This window comes from Pogoniulus pusillus, chromosome 15 (assembly GCF_015220805.1).
Source record: "Pogoniulus pusillus isolate bPogPus1 chromosome 15, bPogPus1.pri, whole genome shotgun sequence".
NCBI lineage: Eukaryota > Metazoa > Chordata > Aves > Piciformes > Lybiidae > Pogoniulus > Pogoniulus pusillus.
The window spans coordinates 28,011,919-28,037,225 of NC_087278.1; the positions used below are offsets into that span (position 1 = coordinate 28,011,919).

Consider the following 25,307-nt stretch of genomic DNA (forward strand, 5'->3'; position numbering starts at 1 on the left):
ATTCCTCTGTGTTCCAGGGGCTGAGGTAATTTTCATCACTTTTAGTTCAGATCCAGGCCTGTCCTACAGATGAACCTTTGGATAATTTATACCAACAAGGAAGGCCTACATTTTCTTCAAATAATTCAAAGACAGCAAGAAGAGGCCAGTGATTATCTCTGTGCTGCTCTCCATCCACTAACTAACATTTTAAACACCCCCTTCAAGATATGAGAACTACAAATTCATTCACCTGTTCCAGTCTGACCTTGTGTCACCCTTTGCTAGGACACTGCCTACCCTATAAGTCTACACAGCTATATACACTCTCAAAGTTCCTTTCTTGTTTGTGAGCACTCTCCAGGCATCTTCAGTGGGCGCTTCATCCTCAGATATCCAGCTCTTGACTTTTTGGGTGGGGAGAGAAAAAGATGGGCTTCTTTTTTTTTTTTCTAATGAAGAACTTGACCCATGTCTTTTACATCTGAGTGAGCACCCTAAAGTGCACAGCTGAAACCATTTGGCAAGACCACAAATTCTGCAGTAAGTATCCATGAGTTAATTTTCAACAACTTAGAATAAAGGTCAAAGTTCAAGTGTACAGTATCAGTCATTTCTTCTGAACACCTTTTCAAAACTGTAAGTAACCCTAATTGTTTTGCCATGAGATATTTCCCTTTGCCTTAGACTACTGTTGTGTAATTGCATTAGAATAACTGTTTGAACTCTGGCTAGTAAAACAGAGATTTCAAAATGCTTTACAATTACAACTTTAACAATTAGTTAAAAATTCTAACACAGTAATTGCCTTCTGCTTGGTTATCTCATGTGATTTTTTTAATCCTGTGTGTAAACAAAACAGGGCTTATCAGTTTATCTATATGACTAAGCTAAGTCAAGAGGAAGATGCATTTTATGTTGAAAGTAGGTTGTATCTTTGGGACTCAGGCAAGGCAACCTAGCAGATTATTGCTTCCTAACATTTTTATCCAGAGATTGGTGTGGTTTTGATTTATTTTATTTTTTTAATTTTAAAATTTTGGTTATTGGTTAGCTAGCCTGCCTGCTGTGGTCAGCTATGTCGAATAAGCCTGCTTTAAATCCACAGAGGATGGTAACCACTTTGTTTTTAAATCAACCCCTTCAGCCAAAGTTACATCAGCTGTACTTCATGTTTTGTAGCTGAGGCCTACAGTAAAGTGTCTACACCTATGCTTTAGCTCTGTGCACTTTGTAAAGTGGTTGTTTTCTAGAAAGAAGTCTTCTGATTATTGTCTGTTCTAGTTTTGTCCAGTAGTGGAGATGGCTGGAAGAAACACTTCTGGTGTTGCTGCTAACTTAGTCTGCCAAAAAAGTGCTCCCAAACTCAGTACAGAAATGGAAGGATTAAGGCATTTTACTAAGGAGAGGTTTTAGTGATGTCTTCCCTGAATTTCAGTGAGCATTTCATGTTTAGGAGTAGGACTCAAGTGTTGGTGTTTTGCAAATTATCTGGTAGGTCAATCAGAACCCCAAAGGTTCTCTTGAATAAATACTTAGCTTTACTTAGCCTGTGCAAATTCCTCAAGTGAGCAATCTAGTTACATAATGACTATCCAGCAGCATAAGCTGCCTATCCTCTTGCTGTTGGCTGAAGTGATCCTGATCAATGTTCATTGAAAGAAGACAATTTCCCTTACAGCTGTCCCTGACCCTAGGAGTCCTGCTGTGTTCAGGGCTGTCCTGGGCAGTTTAGATTAGGGCTTGAGACTGCAGTACTACAGATATTTGAAGGGTTGTAGCTCTTGGGATGGTGCTAAGATGAGAGGTTTCACCTCTTCATCCTTTCCTACTCTGCTTTCATTCCCACTTTGCCCTCATGTTCTTGGCTTCTACTTTCCTGCTTTTTCTTGCTTATGTAGGTCTGACCCTTGTTGAACCATTCTGCAAGCCAAGTCAGCTCACTACCTGGAAAGCAAACTTTTTCTCTCACTAAAATGCTGCCTGTTTAATGAGTTTAAACAGGTTTTCTAGAAGAATCTGGAGAGCCCAAGTGTGGAGGCAAGGTAAGCAACAGGAAAGTAGAATGGAGAGTTGATGGCCGTGGACAGTACTATTGGTTTATCTTTGGGCACAGGAAATGCTAGTCCTAATCTAGGTGTGGTGTAAATGCACCTGAACTCAATGAGATGCACACCTACATCTTATTAATTAACCAAGGCTGTTAGTCTGTGTTGGCTTCAGTTTCATATTGACCAAGTGTGACCACAAAAATATTTTAAATGCTGTGGAAAACGACTTTAGAAATATAGCTAGAAAGACCTAGGTCTGTCTATTTTATTATTCAATTAATAACCTTAATAATCTTCCAGTAAAAAATGGATTGGAAGCTTTTTCTTCTACTGTAATTTACATTTTCAGGGGAGGTAAGAAGTAAAGGCCAAAACATGCCCATTTTGTCACTTGCAATTTTTACAAAAGGTAGAGTGGTTTCTGATGCCCTTAGAGAAACAGAGACCAAGAGAGTGCTAGCTCATTCTTTTTAGCACCAGAAGCAAAAAATGTATTATTAGCCATTATACTGTTCATAGATTCATAGAATGATTTAGGTTGGAAGGCACCTTAAAGATCATCTAGCTCCAACTGCCATGGCATGGGCAGGGACACCTATCCACTAGACCAAATTGCCCAGAGCCTCATCCAGACTGGCCTTGAACACCCCCCAGGGAGGGATGCACTCACAATTTCCCAGGGTAACCTGTTCCAGTGTCTCACCACCTTCACTGCATGTAATTTTCTTCCTGATGTCCAGTCTCAATCTGCCTCCTCTCAAGCTTCAGTCCCTTCCCTCTTCAATCCTATCACTACAAGCTCTAGTAAAAAGTACCTCTGTACATGCAGTGAAACGCAGGGACCAGCACAGTAAGGGACAAAATACCCATTGCTAGCTCCAAGGACAGAAGAGGACACACCCTTTCTCATTGCTAGTGGGTTTACAGTCTCAATAAAGCAATATTAAGTTAAACAATAATCTATTCTCCAGGATAGCAAACTTTCATGCCAAAACTGCAAAGGAAGTGTAAAGCTCTATTAGCACACTTTAGTATTGTGATTGAACACAGTTGTATAAGCATCTTTAAGCAAAGCCTGGAACGAAAGCTATGTATATATATATCATAGTTAATTGTGTTGCTGACCACCTACACTTACTTGTAGATTAAGTATTTCCAAGAATGCTGTAATACTGCAATACACTTTAAGGCTGAAAATGAGGAGGTAGCTGTAGAAGGAGTTAATGTCCAGAGAATTCACTAGCAATCAAGTTAGTTGAGAAACACATTTGAGAGGATTAACAATTGTTGTAGAAAGTAGTATTTGAAGAGATTGACTGAGGAGGGTGCTGGGTTAGAAGAATTATGAAAAGCAGCACAGTCCTATTGATGTGCTTGTCAAGAGCAGCTTGCCTTTCTCAGCCAGGCTCTGTGAAGTGGAAAACATAGAGGAGAGCAGGTGCTGCAAGATCACCTTGGGAAATGTACCCTGAGATGGACAAGAGGAAATTAACTGTATTCTACCCCTACTATAAGGTAGGCTCTGACTTGCCCTGACTTTCTTCAGCTTTACCCTCATCAGCAGAGGGAACACCACTTTGTGTCAGACCTTAGAGTGAAATCTTCTTTAAACTGGTGCTCTCCCCTTGTCTAACTCGTTGTGCTGACCCTCAGATGTGTAGGGGCTTTTACAGTGTATAGGGTTAACACACTCTGGGGGAGTAACCCCTGAACCTGACCCTAGGGGTCTTGGCCCTTCCCCAGGGGTGGGCCCACACTCCAGGTGATGGTTAAGCCCACTCCCCCCACTTCCTGTGCTATAAAAGAACAGAGGAGTTTCCTGCTCAACTCTCTTTTCCTGCGTTCACTCTTGACCCACACACTCACACTGCACACCACAGCACAACAACCGTGGCAGCCACGAGGCAGAGACACCATCACACTACTCGGGTTGTATCCATCCCTTTTTTGTATTTTGCTGTTTTTCCCTTCCTATCCTTTTGTAAAACCTCCCCTACCTCCAATACCCTTTTTTTTTTTTTCTAAGTTATTGTTAAACTTTTCCTTTTTAACTTCCAAATCGAGTGAGATTGATTTATTGGGGGGTGTGCTTATCTCTTTTCTCTCTCCCTTGTCTTTTGGGAAAAGAGGGGGGAAGAGGCGAGGACACTCTATAATTCTATAAATTGTCATTGGGTCTGCTAAATTTATTAGAGTCTCTGGGAACCTGCATTTGATACCCAAGACATACAGGTAAGTCCAAGTCCCTGGAATATACTGCTCCTTCTTAGAACACATTTTTGGGAAACATGTAAGATGTGTAAGAAAGCGGATGGCTTAACACTACCAGTGGCTCTAATCACCAGATTGAGATGGAGATGACTGAAAGAGGGATGTTTTTGCATAACTTGGGAGGGAAAACAGAATGGAGTCAATTTTGTTCTGTTATAACTTAAGCTGGTCTGGTGGATTTGGGTTCTTTTTTTGTCCTTCTAATTTGAGTGCTAAGAGATTAGTCTCCAACATAGCTTCTGCTAAAATTAACAGACTTGCACTGGTGCCAGTGGAAGAGGGGAGGCCTCAACAGAACATGCAGAGCAGAACTAAGTATCCTTTTTATGGCTAGCAAGGGCAGGTATAGGAAATAAAGACCATGGAGACAAGTATACATCAAGATATAGCCTTCACAGTCCTGTCTCCCACTGTGGTCAGTGCAAAGTACTTGTGAAGAAGACTGAAAAGCTGTATTACAGACAAACCAGCTTGCCCACAGAATATATCTTTCCCCTGCTTCTCACAGCAATCAGTGTTTGAGTAAAATAACACATGTCAAATAACCTTTATTGGAATAAAGTTCATGGGCTTGTAGCTTTTGTTGGAATCCAGTTTTCAATTATTTAAGGAAGATGCTCAAATATCAAATATCTTAGAAGGAATGAAGTTTTTGCAAATACGGGATGAAAATGTTTCTTTTTTTTCTTTCATCTTTTTCAATACTCTGATGGGATCATTAGACTCAGGCATCAGGATCAGTTGAAAAAAGGCAACATGAATGAAGCTGAGAAGCCACATGCAGAGAACAAGTTCTGTTGCATTTCCAAGCTGAAAGTACAGAACCATTTTAGCAATTTTGTATGAACACACAACTGTAATTACTTTAGAGTAGTTTGGTAGAAGTTACATCCAAGACTAAATGAATGAATAAGCTCTGTTACTTACCTCATTCTTAATACCTTAACCAAGATCAGGCAAGTTTGTAAACACCCATGTTGTTTTTTGTGCCCCTGAACTTTTACAGTCTGGGAGGTGTGATTGGTTGCTCCTCTGAAGCTCCACCTCAGAATTTGCATAATCCACCTGTTCTGACATGTTTATTGTTCCATCTTAAACCAGTGGAATGGACCTCACTGACTGTGACATGGCAGTAAAAATTGGCTGTTGATGTACCCTAGACTACAAGTTGTCAAGAAGTGCTATAAAATGCTGTGAAATAGCTTGGGTTTAGTAGTAATTCAAAGTCCAAATACCTTGCTTGTGCTCTTCAGCATTTGTAGCAAATGTATTTTAAAATATTATTAATTTCACAAATACTGTTTTTAACAACCCCAAAGGATTTGAATGCAAATATTCATACTATTTTTTTTTTCCTACCAGTTGGTTCTGGATTCTTATCACAAGGACACAGTTTACTCCTGTTCTAAATGACTTGTATTGGGCTCCTGACCTCGGTCGAGGTGGGCATGGAGACACAAGATCAAGTAATTCAATCAAAGGAAACCCTTTTAGTTCTGCATGTAATTTGTCATTCAGATTAGCAAGGAACGCAAAGGGCTTTGCATCCGGGCCTGGCTGCAGACGATTTTCAAGTCCTGCAGATGGCAATCTTTCAGGAGCCACACAGTGGGAGAGGTTGTGCTGTGCCTGTCTTGGCTGGGGAAATGGGGCTTAAGGTTTCTGAAGATAATCTTGTTCAATGGGAGCAGGTGAAAAATGAAATCATTATTTTGTTGTTGTTTTGCCTTTGTTTGCCTGGCACTTGCCTGGACATATGGGTATCACATGGACCTACACCAGGGAGACACGAGCTTGGGTGTGTGGGGCTTACACAATGTGCTTACAAACACCTTATACAACACAGACCTAGGCAGGGCATGGCATAAACAAGCCTATTTCGGGCCTACAGGCCCTCCTTGACACACAAGTATCAATTGAGCAGAACTGCTGCACTTGTTTTGCCTAGAAGTGTGTCTTTGGTGGGGAAAATAAATATGGAATATTCCTAAATATAAAAAAATTGATTTTTTTAATGTATTCTCTCTTGTATTCTCTCTTTTTTTCCTAGGTCGTCTTCTGCTGGCACTTATCTCTTGGCATTTGTTGGTAAAACATGTCCTGGTGCTTACATGAACAGCATGTACACACAGATAGAGAAGCAATTTAGTATACTAGCTTCTTAGTGGGATTATGAATGGGAGCTTTGAAATTGGTAATAACTCATTTTAGTATTTGCTATTCTTTGAATATATATTTTATTGTCCGAACATGTATGAAGTGACTCTCATCTCCATGTTGATTACCATATGTGACCAATTTTAGCCTACTGTTCCAGCTGGTACCATGCATCTAGTGTCTTGGAAACTAACATGACAATTAAATGAGGAAATTTAGGATTAAAATCTGATTGAGCTAATTTCTGAACATCTTAAGATATGCACAGTATCTAACAAAATTGGACTGATTTATGATCTTTGTATTGAATCTTTCTGAGCAAAACAGAAGTATTTGATAAACTTTGTTTAAATTTAAGGTTGTAGGTAGCATTTTACAATTCTTTTAATCAGTGACCTCGAAGTGGCTTGGATTGTCCTCCTTACTCAAACTCAACAGCTATTTCACACGAATCACAGAATTAACCACTTGGAAAAGACTTCTAAGATCATCGAGTCCAACCCATCATCTACCCTTCTAATTAACGAAACCATGGCACAAAGTGCCCTCCCCTAGCCTCCTTTTAAACACATGCAGGGGCGGTGACTCCACCACCTCCCTGGGCAGCCCATTCCAATGGCAAATTAATTTGAAGATTTTGTACCTGTACACGTGTAAGGAAAGTTCTCGGTTCTGCTTTTAGTGACACTTACCTAGCCTACCAGTGAGTTTTATAATAAAACTTATCTCTTGTCATTACCAAAAAGATCGAACAAAAGGCTCAATATGTTCAAGCCCATATAAACAGAAATCTTCAGTAGATATGTTTTGTACTCCAAAGTGACAATGTAGATTTTTATTATCTCTGTTTCAGCTGAGGAAATGGTCAATATAGGCTCATGTACATTGATGGGGAAGGGAGTCAAGGCTCCTTCTCCCCTTTTTCCCTGATCTCCAATATCTGCATGTGTAAGAAGAGGAAATTCTGGGCAGCACACTGCTGCTGCCTGCAAAACAGTCTGATGGACAGCTCAGAGTTATGACAGAGAAGGAATAGTCAGAATAGATTTTTGCTTTTGGTAAGGAGGAGAATTTAAGAAATCTGAAACGACCAAAATTAATTAAGTGATATATGAAAGGCTGATGATATTAAATAACTTATCTTCTCATGTTCATTTTCCTATAACATGTTGTGGCATTCTTATCTCCAAGGGTGTAAAATAGTTGTGAATAACCAGAATAATATTTGAAATTATTAAGAATCAATGCAGACAGAACCAACTTATTAGGACCATGTAAGTGTACAGCTTTAAGTGTCATTCAATCCACTGGTTCAATACAGTCTGTCAAGCAATTGTACATATAAGGCATGTTATCTTGCTCCTCAGTCAGAGATATGTTTTTGTTCTTTTGACAAAAAATCCCCACAAAATTAGTAGGTGTGCAATTATTAAATTTCTGTTTTTATGGGACCTAATTCATAACACACAGCCTGATTCTTTTCTTAATTACACAGCAATAAATAAAAAGTAGAGAAAAATCAGCTGCTCCTGAAGTGAAATTGGAGGAGAAAAGAATCAAGATTTTTAGCACATTTGTATTTTAAAATTGTATTAGGTACAAAAATCTATACATTTTTATTCCTTTCAAACTATCACTGAAGTTAATTTAGCATGCTTTTATCTCTGTGTGTCATATTTTGTTTACTATTTACAGTACAAACCCAATTGGATATGTACTACTTTATTTTCCCACGCATTGCAAAGCAGATCATCCTAGAAGAAAATCTTCCTAAACCAGCTATTATTCTGCAACCTCTAAGCCTAGTCTTCAGTCAGGGAGGCAGGAAATTTCTTCTTTACAAAGATGAAGTTAAAAATCTTCTTTCACCACAGTGTCATTTCCATTTTGCCTTCTACTCTCATGCTCTTTTCATGCAGTGTGTAACTCTTCCAGAAAAAGATCACAGTTAGGAGGGAATTGCTGTGCCATTTAGGCAGTTCCCTGTCTAGTTACAGTTTTTGTAAGACAAGAGAAGTAACAGATGTTCAAGCTAGTAAGGTATAACCAAATTTGTGTTGCACTTTAAAAGGTATGAAGATCTCTTGCTTTGTCAATATGAATCAGATTCTTTTTTGCAGGTAACTTGCTGCTGATAGCATTTGTGAGTTATTTTGGAGTAAAGCTTCACAGACCCAGAATAATTGCATTTGGCTGCACAGTTCTGTCATTTGGATACCTTTTGATATCACTTCCTCACTTCGTGTTTGGAAGGTGAGTCTTCTTCTTAGCTCACAGCAGATTCTGTGATCCTTATTTGCCCTAATCTACAACCTCTCCCACTGAAATAGTGCTGCTTAGCTGGGGGACACTTTGCTGAGCATGGATACAATATGGTAAGTGTAGAGCAGCTTGTTTTGTTTTGCTTGTGAGATGACTTTAAAAGTCACTCATCGCTCAACCCTGAGGAGAGTAGCTCCTCTGCTGGGCATCTTCTCTTGCCTTTACCTTTATCCTTCTGTTACCTCCTGTGTGGACTCTCTGAAGAAATGGTGGCCTGTGATACTGTGATGATTTTCAAAGATGTCTGGATGAGAGGTCATGACTGATTGCTGTGTTAACAAGGGCTATACAACGACTCTTCAATTAACTTTTTAGCTATTTTTTTGCTCAGCTTAACAAAATACTATTTTATTCTTGTCTATATTTTGATAGCTTGGAGCTTTAAAGAGCAGAAGGTCCTCTGATCTTGTTATCTCTGATGTAGCACGGTTCTGACCGCATTGGTAGCACTCTCAGTGTAAATCAGATCTGATTATAGGAAGAACAGAGAAGGTTAGGGTGTTGTATTAACTTCTCCAGAAGCATCTGTTACAAGATTATGTTAAAGGCTGGGTAACAGTCCCAGTAAAACATTGTGGTTTTTTTTTCCCTGCTTTGTTGCTTCTCTCTATAGCTACACATTCCTCTTCACTACTTCACTGCAGTAGCTAATTACTGAAGTACAGGCTTATGTGGCATTTCCTTTTAACCTATACCTGCTTTCCTTTGATTCAAACAGGTACCATATTGAAAGCAGTATTTCACAGAGGGAGAAATTTTCAGTCATGCCTGTGTGCCTTGTCAGTCAAAGCTTGTTTTCTTTACCTGAAGAGGACCCATCACCAGGTCTGACTCTTCCTATGTCCCCTCAGTTTTTATAGTGTTTAAGCAAATATGATTTCATTTTTATGAACAATTATGTCAGGGTCCTGCTTTTGATCTGTACCTTTTGAAGGCATAAAAACCAAAGGTCAGGAAATTTCCTAGCCTTCTTGTTTCTTTAGTCTGTGACTTGAGAGATGAAGTTGTTTTTTTTTCCATACAGTTTTCAGGATACCTGAGCATGTTGGTTAACACCCCTGTCAGTCCACTTTGGGGAAATACAACACTGAGCTGTTCTCAGAACTATTCCTCTTTTTTACTTGAAATACTGTGATGCTGTAAGATGGTGGGAATCACATTAGGCCAGTGAGCAAAAGGTATCAGGATGCTTTTTTTTGTTGTACCACACCAAAAAAAAAAAAAAAAAAAAAAAGAGAGAGAGAGAAATAAACACAGAACAAAAATATAAATTCCACTTTCTTTCAAAGAAAAGAGAAAGTAATTTAAAGTAGACTACAACAAATAATGGGAGACTGAATCATGCATGTGCACTAGCAATATGCATATATAGTAACTATGAAATCAAAAGGCTCAGAGACCTCACAATGAAGTTTGGTTTAATCTCCTGAATCCTTAGCTATGTCCAAGGGAAGCATTTAGTCTGCACCATCTCCTTATGCTCCCTTGATAGCTGGACAAAGAAGTAACCAGAAACACCTTTTTTTCACATAATAAGATGGACTGCCTTTCATACATTATTACTTTCAGAGTTATTTCTAGTGGGATGTATCTCTGCCTATGGTGGGGGATTGGAACTAGATGATCTTTGAGGTCCCTTCCAACCTAAACCATTGTCCTGGTAGGGCATAAATCCTGTTGGGCAGGTTTAACTCTGGCTCTCCTCCTTCTTTTGTGCTGGGGTCAGGGAGTGAGTAGATTGGGCAAAAAATAAGGGCTTCACCCCAGCAAAGCCTTGAGGGCTAGGGGCTTAGCATCTTGTGTCAGGTGTCTTGTGCTGCCCTCAATGTGCCTGCATAGTCAAAGACAGGAAGCTTTGAATTCATTGGCCAGAACAATGGTGCTAGTGCCTATTGGCCAGTTTGATTTCAAAATTGGGTATATAAAGAGGAATGATTTAGAAAACCGCACCTTTCTACACTAGCCTTTGTACATTTGCTTTTCTATGATTAGCCTTTCTGCACCGTGCCTTTGTCTGCACAGAGCATCTCCTCCTTCGAGGCTCGTTAACAGGCGGCCACGTCTATGCAGCTCACACTAGTAGCTTAGCGGCATCTCCTTCCTCCTCTGCCTGAAATATTTGTATTTTACCTCAGGAACAGTGCGAGTTTAAAAGCGTCTTTCATACAGAAGACATACTCAGGGACCAAAGGCATCATGAGTATATGCCAAGACTGCATAGGCATTAGTTAGAATTTTTCCTGTTCTCACGTTATTATTTTCCAAGTTCTGATTGATTAAACTGTTTCATTCTATGCAATTACTTCGTGTCAACCAAAAACCTAAAGAACACTTGGGATTTTTTCCTGATTTTTAATATTAATAATAAAAATAAGATTCATACAGAAATTAATATTAATAATCCATAACCTATTATTAATTTCTAATACAACCATTCTATGACATTCTGTGAGGCTGTGGAACTCTCACAGTGTCCTTTGTGTAAGGATGTTCGTATTCTGTACTTTAAGGTGGGTCAGATTACCTCCTAGATTCACCTAATGATTGTTGGAAACTTAGATGAATGGAGTTATCTCACAAATTAGGTGAGATGAACTCCACTGCTAATTGCTGTATTTTGTGAGAGTGTTCTCCCAATGTTTTCTAAAGCTGAACCACATCTGAAATTCTGTATGAACACAGTGACATCAAACCATGGTGCTGTTGTGTTTTAGTTTTCCGTGTCTCCATTCGGTAATGGCTTATAAGCTTTCCAAAACTGTGTGCCACTTAGGGTGTTAATTTTTCCACCTTCACAAGGAAAAATAAGAATATTGTATACTTAATAGGACTTCATATTATCATTTATGTGAAGATTTCAGATACTGTTTTCCTTCATTTCATAAATGCACAAATTCAGCATCTTATTTTAAATTATATAAAGGTAAAGCATCTTCTTGTAAGTCATGCAGCCATTCCACCCACAGTCCTATGATTATACTTGGTAAGGTGATTATTAGTTTATGGATAAGCAAAACTGTGATATTCATACATATCAGTCCATGTCTTGTGCAATGCAGAAACCAGTTTGGATTGAGCCACATATACACATGGATTGCTTCACCCATGTTTGCTGATGGCAATCTGACATTGATACAGTGTGTTCAAGCTTGCTCTCTGGATAGTGATGCTTTCATTTAGAAAAACATCAATTGCTGCTAACAAACCTGGTTTTAATTCATTAACAAATAGGCAATGAGAAGTTTCAACAGGACAAAGTGAACCAGACAAGACAGTGGAGCCTGTGAGCCCATTTCCCACCTCGCTCATGGGCTGTCCATTCAGTCTGTATCTTGCCAATTTGTATAGGAGGAGGCAATGGGAAGCAGTGTCAAGTGCTTTGCTCAAGTCCAGACAAAAAAGACCAGCTGCTTTCCCATGTTGACAGAAAGTGTTACTTTTTGTACAAGGTGGTCAGGTTAGTCAGGCATGATTTGCCATCCCTTCACTAATGATGACTTATCTTCACTGATGTGAAAATGGCAGTTTTAGTGAAGGAAATGGGTGGTTGGACTGCCAAGTGGTTGAAGAGGCATGAAGAGTGAAGGGTTTTAAACTCTATTCCAGCAAGCACAATAGCTTCTTCCAGTACTGTAGCCTTTCAGATGTTATGACTACTGACTCCCACATTTATTAGACAGACTTACCCACCAAAATTTGAGCTGTTTGTCATAGAATCACAGCACACATCTGCTTCAAAGAGACCTCTAAGATCACCCAGCCTAATCCTCAACCCAGCTCTGAAGACTCAACATTAAACCATGTCCCTAAGTGTCAGGTTGACACACTGCTTGGACACCTTCAGGGATGGTGATTCCACCACTATCCTGGGAAGCCTGTGCCAATGTTCAAGAATACTTTCAGTAAAGAAAGTTATTTCCTAATAACCAGTCTGAACATCCCCTGGTGCAGCTTGTAACCATTTCCTCTAGTCCTGTCTCCTGGCACTAAGGAGAAGAGGCTGCTCCCTCTTCAACCTTCCTTCAGGTAGTTGTAGAGAGTAATGAGGTCTCCCTTCAGCTTTCTCTTTTGCAGACTGAACAACCCCAGCTCCCTCACATCCTTGTAGGTCATGTGCTCCAGGCCCTTCAATTAACAGTTAGACTAAAACATTAATTCTAGCTTCTTATTTTATTCACAGAATGTGAAAGAGAGACTGGGTCCTTGCTGTGGATATTTGTCATGATTGGAAACATAGTACGAGGGATGAGTGAAACTCCCATCATGCCTTTCGGCTTTTCATATTTGGAGGAGTTTGCCAAAGCAGAGAATTCACCTTTCTACCTGGGTAAGTCTACTCTTTTGTGATTACTCCCATCCCCAAACAAACATACACACAAACAAAACCAAAAGTGAGGATTCTTATGACTCTCTTCAGAGCAACAAAGGAACAGAGAAGACAGACATTATTGCCTTATCAAAATAATTGGAATATAAAACATATAATTTCACTAGAGTCAACTTGTTGAAATGAGACAATTTTCAGATGTGAACATCTATTCAGTAGAGCTGTCCTAAATATATGCTACAATGCAAGAAACTAATCATGTCCAGGTTCTAATTTAGTGTGTTTATTCCTTTCCATACTTTAGGATGTCTACACACAGCAACCATATTGGGCCCCTTCCTTGGTTGCTTGCTGGCATCATTTTGTGCAGAACTGTTTGTTGATGTGGGGTCAGTAGATGCAGGTAATAGATGAAATATAGAAAATCTTACATGTAAGTCAGTAAACACAGTTTATTTTTATTTATCAGCACGGAAAGACATTTCTTCATTAATGTGAGATGTCTTAATTTTATCTGAGTTTGCTGGTGTTTCCTCAGAAAGGAAAATATGTGTAGAAGTTTCAGTTCAATAGAAGGCCTGAATGCACCCATACACAAGCGAACGAAATTCAGCAAGGGTAAGTGGGGAGTCTTGCATCTGGGAAAAAATAACGGCATGGACCAGTATAGGTTGGTGACTGACATGTTGGAGAGCAGCACAGAGGAGAGTGACCTAGGGGTCCTGGTGCACAGAAGGATGAGCGTGAGCCAGCAATGTGCTGGTGTCCTGGGCTGTATTAGAAGGGCTGTGATTAGCAGGTCTACTCTGCCTTGGTGAAGCCACATCTGAAATGTTCTGTTAAGTTCTGGGTCCTTCAGTTCAAGAAAGACCTCAGGAAACTACTTGAAAGAATGCAGCAAAGAGCCGCAAAATGATAAAGGCAGTGGAACATCTCCCTTTTGGAGAAAGGCTGAGGGAGCTAGGGCTCTTTAACTTGGAGAAGAGGAGCCTGAAGGGTGACCTCATTCATGTTTCTAAAAATGTGAAGGGTGAGTGTCAGGAGGACAGAGCCAGGCTCTGCTCAGTGATGTGCAATGATAGGACAAGGGACAATGGGTGCAAGCTGGAGCAGAGAAGGTTCCAGGTGAACATCAGGAAAAACATATTCACTGTGAGAGTGACAAAATAATTGAGAAGGCTGCCCAGAAATGTTGTGAAGTCTCCTTCTCTTCAGACATTTCAATTCTGCCTGGATTGGTTTCTGTATGGCCTACTCCAGGGGATCTTGCTTTGACAGGAGGGTTGGACTGGACGATCTTTGAAGGACCCTTCCAGCCCCTAACTTTCTGTGATTCTGTGAATCTGCATACAAGTGTAGCACCGCTGCAAGAAAATAATAAAACTGAAGACAAACAGATCATGTATGAAGTTGCTAAAGGTGAGTTATAAATTTTATTTCCTTCTTAATTTAGTCCTTAAGATGTATTTTATGTCTGTATAATTTTGTCAGTAAAGACGATTCCAGGGTATGTAGTACAAAGGGTTTGCATGGAGATTTAGATGGCTTCTGTCAGAGGAAAGAAGTTAATTCCATAAATCCAGGATCTGAATTCAGTCCTTTTCCCCTCTTACATTTCAGGTGTTCATAGGTCTGGATCTTTTCTTTCTGGTAGAGGATTCATGCTGTAAAAATTGGTTAAGAATGGTACAACTCTGTGAGCTCTGGACAAGTTGTACATATTAATTAATTGTACTCCGTGTTCACTGTGCAGGCAACCAGCACAAGCTTTGTGTCCAAGAGAGCAGCTCAAAGCCATAAAAGGCAACTGACATGTACTTAAGTGTCTCATAACATTTAATGGCTGTTGAGAAGGGATCTATTTGAGACACAGTTTCACATCAGTGGCCTTTCAGATCTATATATCTGTAAGAAGCTAATTTTTATCCCTTTTATTTTCCATACTGTTGGAAACATAGGTTAATAGAGCATGTCTTTGGAATAGTCTCAGGATTTTGTACATCTAGCTCAGGGCCCCCTGGAGGATCTTCGTTTTTCAGATAATAAGTGCCTAGTACCAGGTGCTATCTCTCCATGGTGAAGAGTCCTGCAAATTCACTATACTCAGAGTACTCAGATCTGGACTCAAATTGCAACTTCATTGTGCTAACCATGGCGTCCTTATCTGCTGTCAGGTAGCCTTAAAGGAATCCATGGACTAAGCAGTACTCTGGTGAGGAAAAGTTCAGCTAAGACTGTGGGTCACAGGATCACAGGATGACAGGAGCTGGAAGGGACCTCTTAGATCACTGAGTTCAACCCTCCTGCCAGAGGAGGGTCTTAGTACTCCAGAGTCCTTCAGGGCTTATGTTTTCTTCATCGTTCTCTCTCTTTGTTGGTGTGAGTGTCCACTCTACCTGAATATCCTGAATCAAGAATCTTTTAATTTCACAGAATGCTTGATGTTGGAAGGAACCACTAGTGGTTACCTGGTCCAACCTCCTGTTCAAGCAGTAGCACGTACAGCCACTTGGCCAGGATGTGTTCAGATAGCTTTTTAAATCATCAGGGATTTCAAGTTGAAAATTAAGGTATTTATAGTTAAAGTGAATCTATTTCCCAGGAAGGTTTTATTAGGAACTATATTGCATATATTAAAAAATGCAGATTATTTACTGTGTTTTGGATATTTGACTCGTTTTTGCAAGACTTGCATACCGATCCTATTCTGCTAAGATATTTGCCTGCCTCATAAAGATATATGTGTCCTAAGTGGTCTTCACTTTTAATGAAGCACAGCCATTGTTTGCTGATGCTTTCTGCAGTTTCTTGACAATAGCTCAAGCACATTAATTGAGAGCATTAAACAAAGAGAAATTGTGGAGGTCTTATGGTTCAGATCCTAACTTAATAGGTATTTTACAGAGAAAAGACCCATGGAAATTAATTTCTCAGATGTTTACTTGGCTGAAGACTGGAAGATCCGGATACTGAAAGTACAGTGGGAATAACTGCAGTTCCATCCCTCTTCAGACCTCTCCTTCCCCATCACTGACAGTAACAATAACCAAAATCTGTGATCACACCTCTGGGGTCAGGTTGTTACAGCTACCTCATGTGTCTTCACCCCTTCCTGCTTGTTGTCCCTTTGCATTCCAGGTGCAGAAAAAGGGTTTTGGTGAATACTCTGAGTGCATGGAATGAGGAAAAAAAAGGAGTAGGAGTGGTGGGGCAGTAGCTGCTGCTGCCAGTCTGTAGATACAAAGTTCACTCACTGTACAGTTAAAAGTTTCAGAACGCATTTAGGAAAAGGTTATTGCTGTGATTTTTTTTTAATATTTTTTTTAATAAGCAGCAGCATGCATTGGTGTGTACATGTGTGTGATTAGCTTTGTGTAGAGAAGCCATACTGGGGTAGCCTGGGCTGAGCAAGTATTAATTGGCCTGTTGTGCTTGGCAAAGCTTAAAAATTAGCCTGATCTAGTTGAAGGATGTTTCTATTCCTCTTCCCTCCTCAGCCACACTGAAATGGGTGATCCATTTCATACAGTATCACACTAATCCATTCCATTATTTTATTCCAGATTTCATCCCACTCCTCAGGGCTCTCTTTCACAACCCAGTTTATATGTTGTTTATATGCATAACTGTGTTAACAGTTCAGTGCCTTTGATGGCATGATATCCTTCATGCCCAAGTATCTGGAAGAGCAGTTTGGAAAATCTGCATCAGATGCCATCTTTTTAATTGGTATGTTTGCATTTTTCTCTCTCTTCTCTACCACACAGCCATGTCTCTATGCAAATTCTCTCTGGTTTCATTTATGTCATAGAATTATAGAATGTCATGTCACGTTCATGTGCATGTGTATAAATATACATACTAAGGTCAAATGCCTCTACACATGAGGGATTCCACACTACAAATATTTCTATAGAATCTTCTGCTAAGCATTTCCTAATTTTCTGGGCAGAATTTTATAACTGACTTCCAATCTTCTGAATCATCTCAGAGAGTTCAGCTGTGATATGGAAGTCGCACCACTGATCTCAAGGAGGTTAAGCTAATTTACATCAAGAAAGCATGGGCCCAGTGCTTGTACTAGCTTGATTAAAAAGAAAACCATCAAGCAGAAGGTGGATTTAATGTTCATGGAAATTATATCACTGGCAAAATTAAGCCATAGGTAGGCTGAATCTGTGCACAGCTGAAATTGTCAGTAATCACCAACACTTACTATCTTCTCAAGGTATTGGTCTTGGGCTTTTTTAAAGCCTTAAATCCTCCTTCATATGAAAAATTCCATGTAAGAAAAGCACTGACCAAATAGCTGTCTTCTTTTTGTTTCTAATATCTTGTCTTTTTTTGATGAGTAAGGCCAGGGTATTTGTGCATTGGGAAATGGTAACAGCAAGTACTTTTAGCGTGGAACACATATCCTGAATCTGCAGGAGCCTTTCTATCATGTCTTAAATTCTGAGTTTTCTTCTCTTTAACTACAGTGACTTAATTAGACTAGAATTTACTCAATCATTATAGAGGAATCATCTTAAAAAACATCTATCCACACTTCTGTTCCTTCACTCAGGGCTCATCTTTGACAGTAGCTGCACCACTGTCTTTAAAATCTGCCACAAATGTCTCTGATCCTACAAGTGTATTGCCCTCTATGACCCTGTTGCCCTCTGTTGCTACTGTTTAGGAGCTGTGCATCCAAAGGCCTGTAACTATCATGCATTTTGGCTGGCATGGTGCTGCTGGGTTGTTTTTCAGACAGATTATTTCTTGGTTATGTATTGGAATTGAGAGGATCCAAACTCAGGTTTAATAGTCTTCTCTTTTCTCACTTTCACCCACAGTCAAGTACTGTTAGAGAACCAAAACTGCCTTGAGTAAAGCCAACCAAGCTGCATGATGCTTATGTGTAAAAGCTTCCTAAATGTCTTTCAGAAACTCTTTGCTTCATTAAAGTATCAAACAGCAAAGTGTAAGAGCACTTTCAGTAATCTCATATCAAAACTGAAAGGCTCTTCCTCCTTCCTCTGGTGCTCAGTGTGAATCAAGATGTGATCAACTGTCTTGTCCTCCTGCTGGGTTTCTCTCTCATCTAGGGAGGCTGGATTAATTTTTTTTTAAGAATCTTTTATTTTAAGTCTTTTTTTTTCTTTTCAGATTGATCTCTAGATTGCAATTTTCCTATGACTCATCTCACCCCTTCACTCTAGATTTTTCCCCAAACAGTTTCCAACTATTATTGACTTTGGCAGCTGTTTTGAGTGTGCAAGAGAACTAGCAGAGATCTCTTTTTGACTGGTTAAACTATTCAGTCACAGCAATGTTATGACTCTTTGCCAAACAGTCTTCCCTTAGGAGTAGCTTTAGTGGCTTCTTCTCTTTATGAGTAGCTTTTATGTTCTCTTCCCTCATGAGCAGCTTTTATGGTCTCCTTTATTTTAACATGAAAGTTTCACTTGTTTAAATAGGTGTTTACAACTTACCAGTTATATGCATTGGATACTTTTTTGGAGGCTTATTTATGAAGTAATTCAAGATAAATATCTATCAGGCTGTGAACATAGCATTTTGGGTATCTTTACTGGAATACCTTCTCTACTTTGGTGCTTATTGGACTATATGTGATACTTCACTAGTTGCTGGCCTAACGGTTTCCTATGAAGGGTATGTTCTTTACAACACAAGAAGACTTAAGTCTTATGACACCAGCATGATTTTTCTTGTTAAGAGTCAGCCAGAGAATCCACAGATTTGCAACATTCTAGTTTAATGATATAAATTCTCAAGGTTTTATTCCTTGCATGAGACAGGAGGTCTGTCTTCTGTTCTCCCCATTTTAAAAGATATCCCCATCAAGACTCAAGCAATTGCATGCCTGTATTAATCCTTTGGCTAATACAATTATACACTCAAGTGAAGTGACTGCAGGTAAAAATAACAAATGGTTGTTCAACTTAGACATACAAGAGCGCAATTTCAGAATTATACTGACACAAACCTCTTCCTTTATCTTATGCTGGTTTAGTGGAATTTCATTTATGTTGACTTCTCAGAAGATATTTTATCTGCAGTTTCTTGATTTGAAGCCTGCCATTAATTGTTGGGAAGGGTTGTGCGTCTATAAAAAGGACTTGTATCTGTAAGGGTTATAGACAGTAAAGCATATAACTACCATAGATGAGAAAAAATGGAGGATATGCTATAAATTGGTAACACTAATACATGTTATGTAATATCCTATAGAAAGGTAGAAAGGCATCACTCAGGGATAGGAGTATGTAACGTTGTGTCCTGGATCAACACTTGAGCTAGAATAGTCTTAAGCATTGCAAAGGGTGACTGTAGGTATTTTGTGACTGAAATATTTATTAACCTTCTAACTGTGTTTCAGAATAAAGCAAGTTTCATATGAAGAAAATACTCTACTTGCTGGCTGCAACAGGGATTGTGACTGCCCACTTAAAATACGGGACCCTGTTTGTGGGAACAACAGAATCACTTATGTGTCGGCTTGTCTTGCTGGGTGCAAAGCCTCAAGAGGCACTGGAAAGAATGTGGTAAAGCAAAGATTTTATAGTGCTATAACCATGAAATATAGTAAGTGAGAAACATCCATATAGAGTGGGAAATATCCATATGTGTACATTTAATTGCTATATAAGGTGATAAATAGAGTTGGGCAAATTTATTGGGTGGCAGATAATTCAAATTCCAAATTGAATATGAAAATTAGTTGCAAGTTTAGATTGAAGAATATAATGAAGAAGCCTCCTGTTCTTTTACTATTTGAAGAAATCTTAAATGCTTAAAATGGAGTGAGAAATTATCCTCAAGGTCTTGCCATTGGAAACTTGAGCACATAAGAACACTTCCACCGTAATGAAATTCTGTAGCATGGACTTAATGTCTTTTTCCATGTACATTTAAACAGGTAAACAAATATTAAAGAACATTTATAATATTAGTTCACAACACATTAGAAACTTAAAAGTTCTAATTAAATTGAAAATCTTGTAAAATGCTGTGTTAAATAAACCCCCCAAATCATACATATTTCAGAAAGCCTTTGTACTCTACAAATATTTTAGGAAAAGTATTAGAGGAGAGCATGGCCAGACACTGATGTTCTTGCTCACCTTGGCTGACACTTGAAGGCCCTTGTTCTGATAATCTTGATGATTTCAGTAAAAGCAATTGTTGGAGTGGGAATATTGCAACCCAGTCTCAATCAAACATCTCTGTTTTCTTCTCTGACATATGAAAGACCACACATTAGGTTAGGAAAAAGAGAGTCAAACCTATTGACACTGGAAGAATCACATAACCAGACTCTTTTGGGAAATAGGAGGGCTCTTTTCATCATGGACTCTGAAGAACCACAGTTCCAGCTGCATAAGGGAACTATAGGTCCATCCTCCTCTCAAACCCATACACACAGAGAGATCTGTGCCTGGCAGACTGGGAGAGAGGCTGCCCTTCAGTGCTGCATGAATAACATATTCACTGCAGGAGTAAGCTACTGCCACCTGTGCCAGTTTCACACTCATTGAGTTCTGACAAGCCTACGTGATTAAAACACTCTTTTGATAGGTATTTGAGAACTGCACCTGTGTTGCGGCCTCAGTGTATTCATCTCAAAATGCCTCTGCAGTTTTGGGCCAGTGTGATGGAGAAGAAAACTGTGACAGAATGCTTCATTATTTTTTGATGTCACTTGTCTGCAGCTTCATTTTTAGCTTAGGAGCCATGCCTGCTGCTAAGGGTACATGGCCTTAATAAGGTACAGTAAAATGTCTTTATCTTGAGAAAGCTACTGAACTTTTATCCAGTGGCCAGACACCCCTAGAAATTAGCAATGTGTTGGTGTATGGAGGAAGATCCTGTATCATTTCTGTGCTAAGGTTTAGTGTCTTGTCAGCTTTGTAACCTGTTGTTGCTTGTAGCTATTAGCTGCATCCTGAATATGACTACTGATTCAGTGCGCTGAGATAATGAGAGGTGTGTTATGGGTGTTTATTGATCGCATCAACATTATGTTGATTAAGGTTCAGCTATCTTTCACTTCATGCTGATCTCAGTCCAAGCAGATGATAACAGGACAATAGTTTTTCTTTTTGTGATTTGGCAGCCCTATTTAAAGAATGTCTGTAAACATCACCTAATGAGAGTGATAAAGTCTCTCAACCAATGCTCTGTTTAGAATGTGATGAATATGCTGAAGAGTTTTATTTTAAAAACCACAGATTTAAACTTTTTTTTTCACCTCTACTAATTGGTGCACAATTTAATTATCATGCAGGTCTCTAAAGCCTGAAGAAAAGTCATTTGGAGTGGGTATCCATGGACTAGCTTCAAGAGTATTTGGTAAGAAAAGTGCTAACACATAAGGATCACATCAGGGCTATGGGCATGATGCAGGAGTCTACTCATTCTCAATGATGAGATAAAGTGTCAAGCTTTGACTAGGAATCACAGTTCATGTTGTAGCATGTACGTGTTGTTAAACAGGCTAATATTTATTTGTTACTATTATTTTCAGCTGGAATTCCATCTCTCATTTATTTTGGAGATTTGATAGATAACACTTGCTTGAAGTGGGGTACTATGTATTGTGGTGAAGAAGGAGCGTGTAGAATGTATGACATTGTCACATACAGGTATATTTTCTAGTTTAATTTCTCCATTTTACTGTACTATTAGAGGTGGAATTTTATGCTATTTATATTTCCTAGTAGACAAACTGCTTCTGTCTTAGCTCAGTTTGGACGAATGCTAGCTCATGAGTACTCAGAAGTTTTGCTCAGGTGGTCTGAGCTGCCCTTTTCAGGTGTCTCTCTTTTCCCTGCAGAGAACACCATAAGACCACTAGGTGGCTAACATCACTGGCTAAACTGGTTGATGTAAATAACATTTTTATTCATATGGACATATTCTCTTTTCTCATGTTGATTCGTCAACAAGGGCAAGTGTAGAGGAATAACCCCAGTACAGGTTGGGGGTGATCTGCTGGAGAGCAACTCTGCAGAGGGCCTGGGAGTGGTGGTGGACAATTAGTTCACTATAAGTGAACTATGGGCAATGTGCCCATATGAGGGCAATGAACTCTCATTGTCAAGAAGGCCAAGGGTATTCTGAGGTGCATTAAGAAGAGTGTGGCCAGCAGGTTGAGGGAGGTTGTCCTCCCAATCTACTCTGCCCTAAAGAGGCTACATATGAAGTATTTTGTCCAGTTCTGGGCTCCCCAGTTCAAGAGGGGAGTACAATTCAGGGCCTCAAGGATGATTAGGGGACTGGAGCATCTCTCTTAAAAGGAAAAGTTGAGACCTGGGGCTCTTGAACCTGGAAAAGAGAAGAGTGAGAGGGGATCCTACCAATGCATATAAATATTTAAAGAGTGGAAATGCTGGTGATGGGACTAGGCTTTTGTCAGTTGTGATCAGTGATAGAACAAGGGACAATGGGTACAAAATGGAACACAAGTGGTTCCACATATACACGGGAGAAACTTCTTTGCTTTGAGGATGGTTAAGTAATGGAACAGGCTACCCAGAGAGGTTGTGGAATCTCCTTTCCTGGATATTTTCAGAACTCATCTGGATACATTCCTGTGCAACCCAAACTAGGCATACCTTAATTAGTGGGGAAGTCTGACTAGATGATCTCCAGAGGGCCCTTCCGAAGCCTACCACTGTATGATCTACTGTGAGATCCAAAAGGACAGGGCACAAGCTTTAGAGGACTGGGCAATCATTGCAAAACAATGTATGCTGAGTAGCTGTGTGATGGTTTGGTTTTCTGTTTTTTTTTTTTTCTTTTTCTTTTTTTCATGAGTGTATGTATTTAATGGAGCTCATCCTTCATTTCAGGTGGCTCTATCTTGGCCTGCCAGCAGTATTACGTGGAGTGTCCTACATCCCAAGTGCACTAGTTCTCCTTATATTAAAGAAGAAACTGAAATCTGAAAGCCAAGTCTTATTAAATGCACCAGTAGAAATGCAAGAAACATTGACATAGCATTTCAAAGCAGAATATATTGTGAGAATATAAATTTTGGATGTATCCTTGTGAAAGATTGCATACTTTAGCTAGTGAACACTTGGGCAGAGATTCACAGAATTACAAGTAGCTGTATCATAGTTATATCATAAAAATGTCACATCACAAACATGTTACAGGAAAAAAATGTGTTTGCTTTAGAATAAGGAATATAAATAAGAAAACCTTGGATATGCAAGGTTTGAGTTGTCTGAGCAAAGGTCTGGGAAGCAGAAATTTATGTTTTCAGTCTTCTTTTCCCTGAAGATAGCCAGAGTTCTGCAACTGACTTCAGTAGTGCCAGATTTCACCTTGGAATTCTCCAACAGCTTCTGCCACATCCTCTTTCATTGACTGTAGGCAGGCTTTGTAGTTTCTTTGAGTCTGGATTTGCAGGCAGGATTTGTAGTTTCTTTGAGTTCCATATATTAAGTTATTTCAGACAGGGCCTGTTATTCTACATAGCGTAAGTGCCCAATGTACTGGGAACCTGGTTTATGATGTCATCCGGGTACTGTGGTGATGATCATATTAATTAAAAAAACCTCAAACAATTTTTTTTAAATGCAGTGTTATGGTGATGTTTTAAGGTTTGCACAGTGTGTGGACAGGGAAAAGCTTTCAGGATTTGTCAGGGGAATAACTCGCATTAAATGAGCTCTTTCATTATGGCTATTTGAAATAGAAAACAAAAATTCTCGATTATTACTCCATATGGCATAAAGCATGACGGGAGCTTTGAGTTTACCGTAGACCATAGTACTTTCAAGACTTTCCAACCTATCAAGGGTAGATGACATAGACTTAGTCCCTTTTTATCCCCTTGAGACCTTCTACAGCCACTAAAAAATGGGAATGCTATTTTCCCAAAGTAGTTATGTTAGTTAAGATGTATTCTATTTTACTATTTCTTCCCACATGACAGAATTTTAAAGATGATTGTGTCTTTTCTCAAGAAAGGCTGGGCTAGATGATTCTTGAGGGGTCTTCTAACCTGGTATTCTATGATCAAATACAGGAGGTCCTTATAAGCAGTTATTTTGAAAAGATGTCACAGCTCTTTCCTCCCTTTGCACTGCAGGATAGAGCCGAGCAGGTATAACATGAGGAAGGGGAACAGAGCAGAGCACAGGTCTGCCAGAAGCTTTGTGGACATTTGATGCATAGTCCATTTTCAGTATTCCTCTTGCTACAACGAGGCACTTATTTGAAGCCATTAGTCTTTCGTGTGGATATTATATTCCTCTAAAGCTAGAGTTAAAACTCTCCAGGCATTCAGTCACAGCTTCATGCCAATTCAACCTGGGAAACATGAAAAATTGCCAGGCACTGAAGTTCCACAGCTGCAGGAAACAAAAGGGCTTTGTTAGGTAGGCAAATCTGTGCCATTTAAATGAACCACTGCCAGAGTCAGGCTTAGTTAACTCACTGTACTGTGAAATGGAAGGAGGCAGATAGGAAGGTTTTCAAGTTTTGAATTTAATATGTTAGTAGATACATTAACTTTCTTTGTAATTGTTCCAGTTCATCTGTTTGAGAATGCAGCAGTGAAACAGGCCACCTTCAACAGATGCTTTGAAGTCATTAGCCTGCTACTCAGACTGGTTATCAACTTAGATGGTGCTGGCTGGAGAGATGGATAGCAGCCATATAGAAAGGTTTCTTGCCATATGTCTGTGGTGGGAACATGACTTACCTCAAAGCAAAACCAGGAAGCAGAGAGTGCAGGTCACTCCAAAGTAATTATCATAAAACCCTTATGATAATGCCACATAAAACAAACAATCCTAAGATTAGTCTTGGAGGCGAAGAAAAAGGTCTCCTTCAAATCTAAAGCCTTGATCCTATGTAGACTTGATCCTGTGAAGTTTTCAGGATGCTGACCTTGATTCAGCAAAACATTTAAGCACTTGCTTAACTGAAATATAAATTCCCTTGCTGATGTTTGTTGTTTATGTAAGTGATGTGAGACATTTCAAGACCAAAGCTCCATCATGACACAATAATTTGACTGAGGGGGTGACTGTTTGATTTAGGATATAAATATTGGCTTTGTGTTTGTCATATAAATGTACTGTGTTAACATGGAAAGCTTTTGAATACAATTTTGGACAGTATTATTGGCAGATGAAGTTTGCTTGGTCTTTCAGCCATTTCAATTACAGGCCTTT

The 25,307-nt window shown here is 39.4% G+C and overlaps 1 protein-coding gene across 1 annotated transcript; it reads left to right on the plus strand.

Moving 5' to 3' along the window:
* Nucleotides 1-5,057: 5,057 nt before the first annotated feature.
* Nucleotides 5,058-23,701, plus strand: LOC135182149 (solute carrier organic anion transporter family member 1A2-like). Its single transcript, XM_064156014.1, is given in 17 exon segments — nt 5,058-5,119; nt 6,370-6,459; nt 6,461-6,495; nt 8,579-8,711; nt 9,499-9,605; nt 12,961-13,107; nt 13,412-13,510; nt 14,212-14,526; nt 16,671-16,741; nt 16,743-16,836; nt 18,570-18,765; nt 19,493-19,658; nt 20,692-20,856; nt 20,859-20,881; nt 21,401-21,465; nt 21,641-21,758; nt 22,968-23,701. Coding segments are annotated over 17 exon segments (2,034 nt in total). The 3' UTR covers nt 23,116-23,701.
* The last annotated feature ends 1,606 nt before the right edge of the window (nt 23,702-25,307 follow it).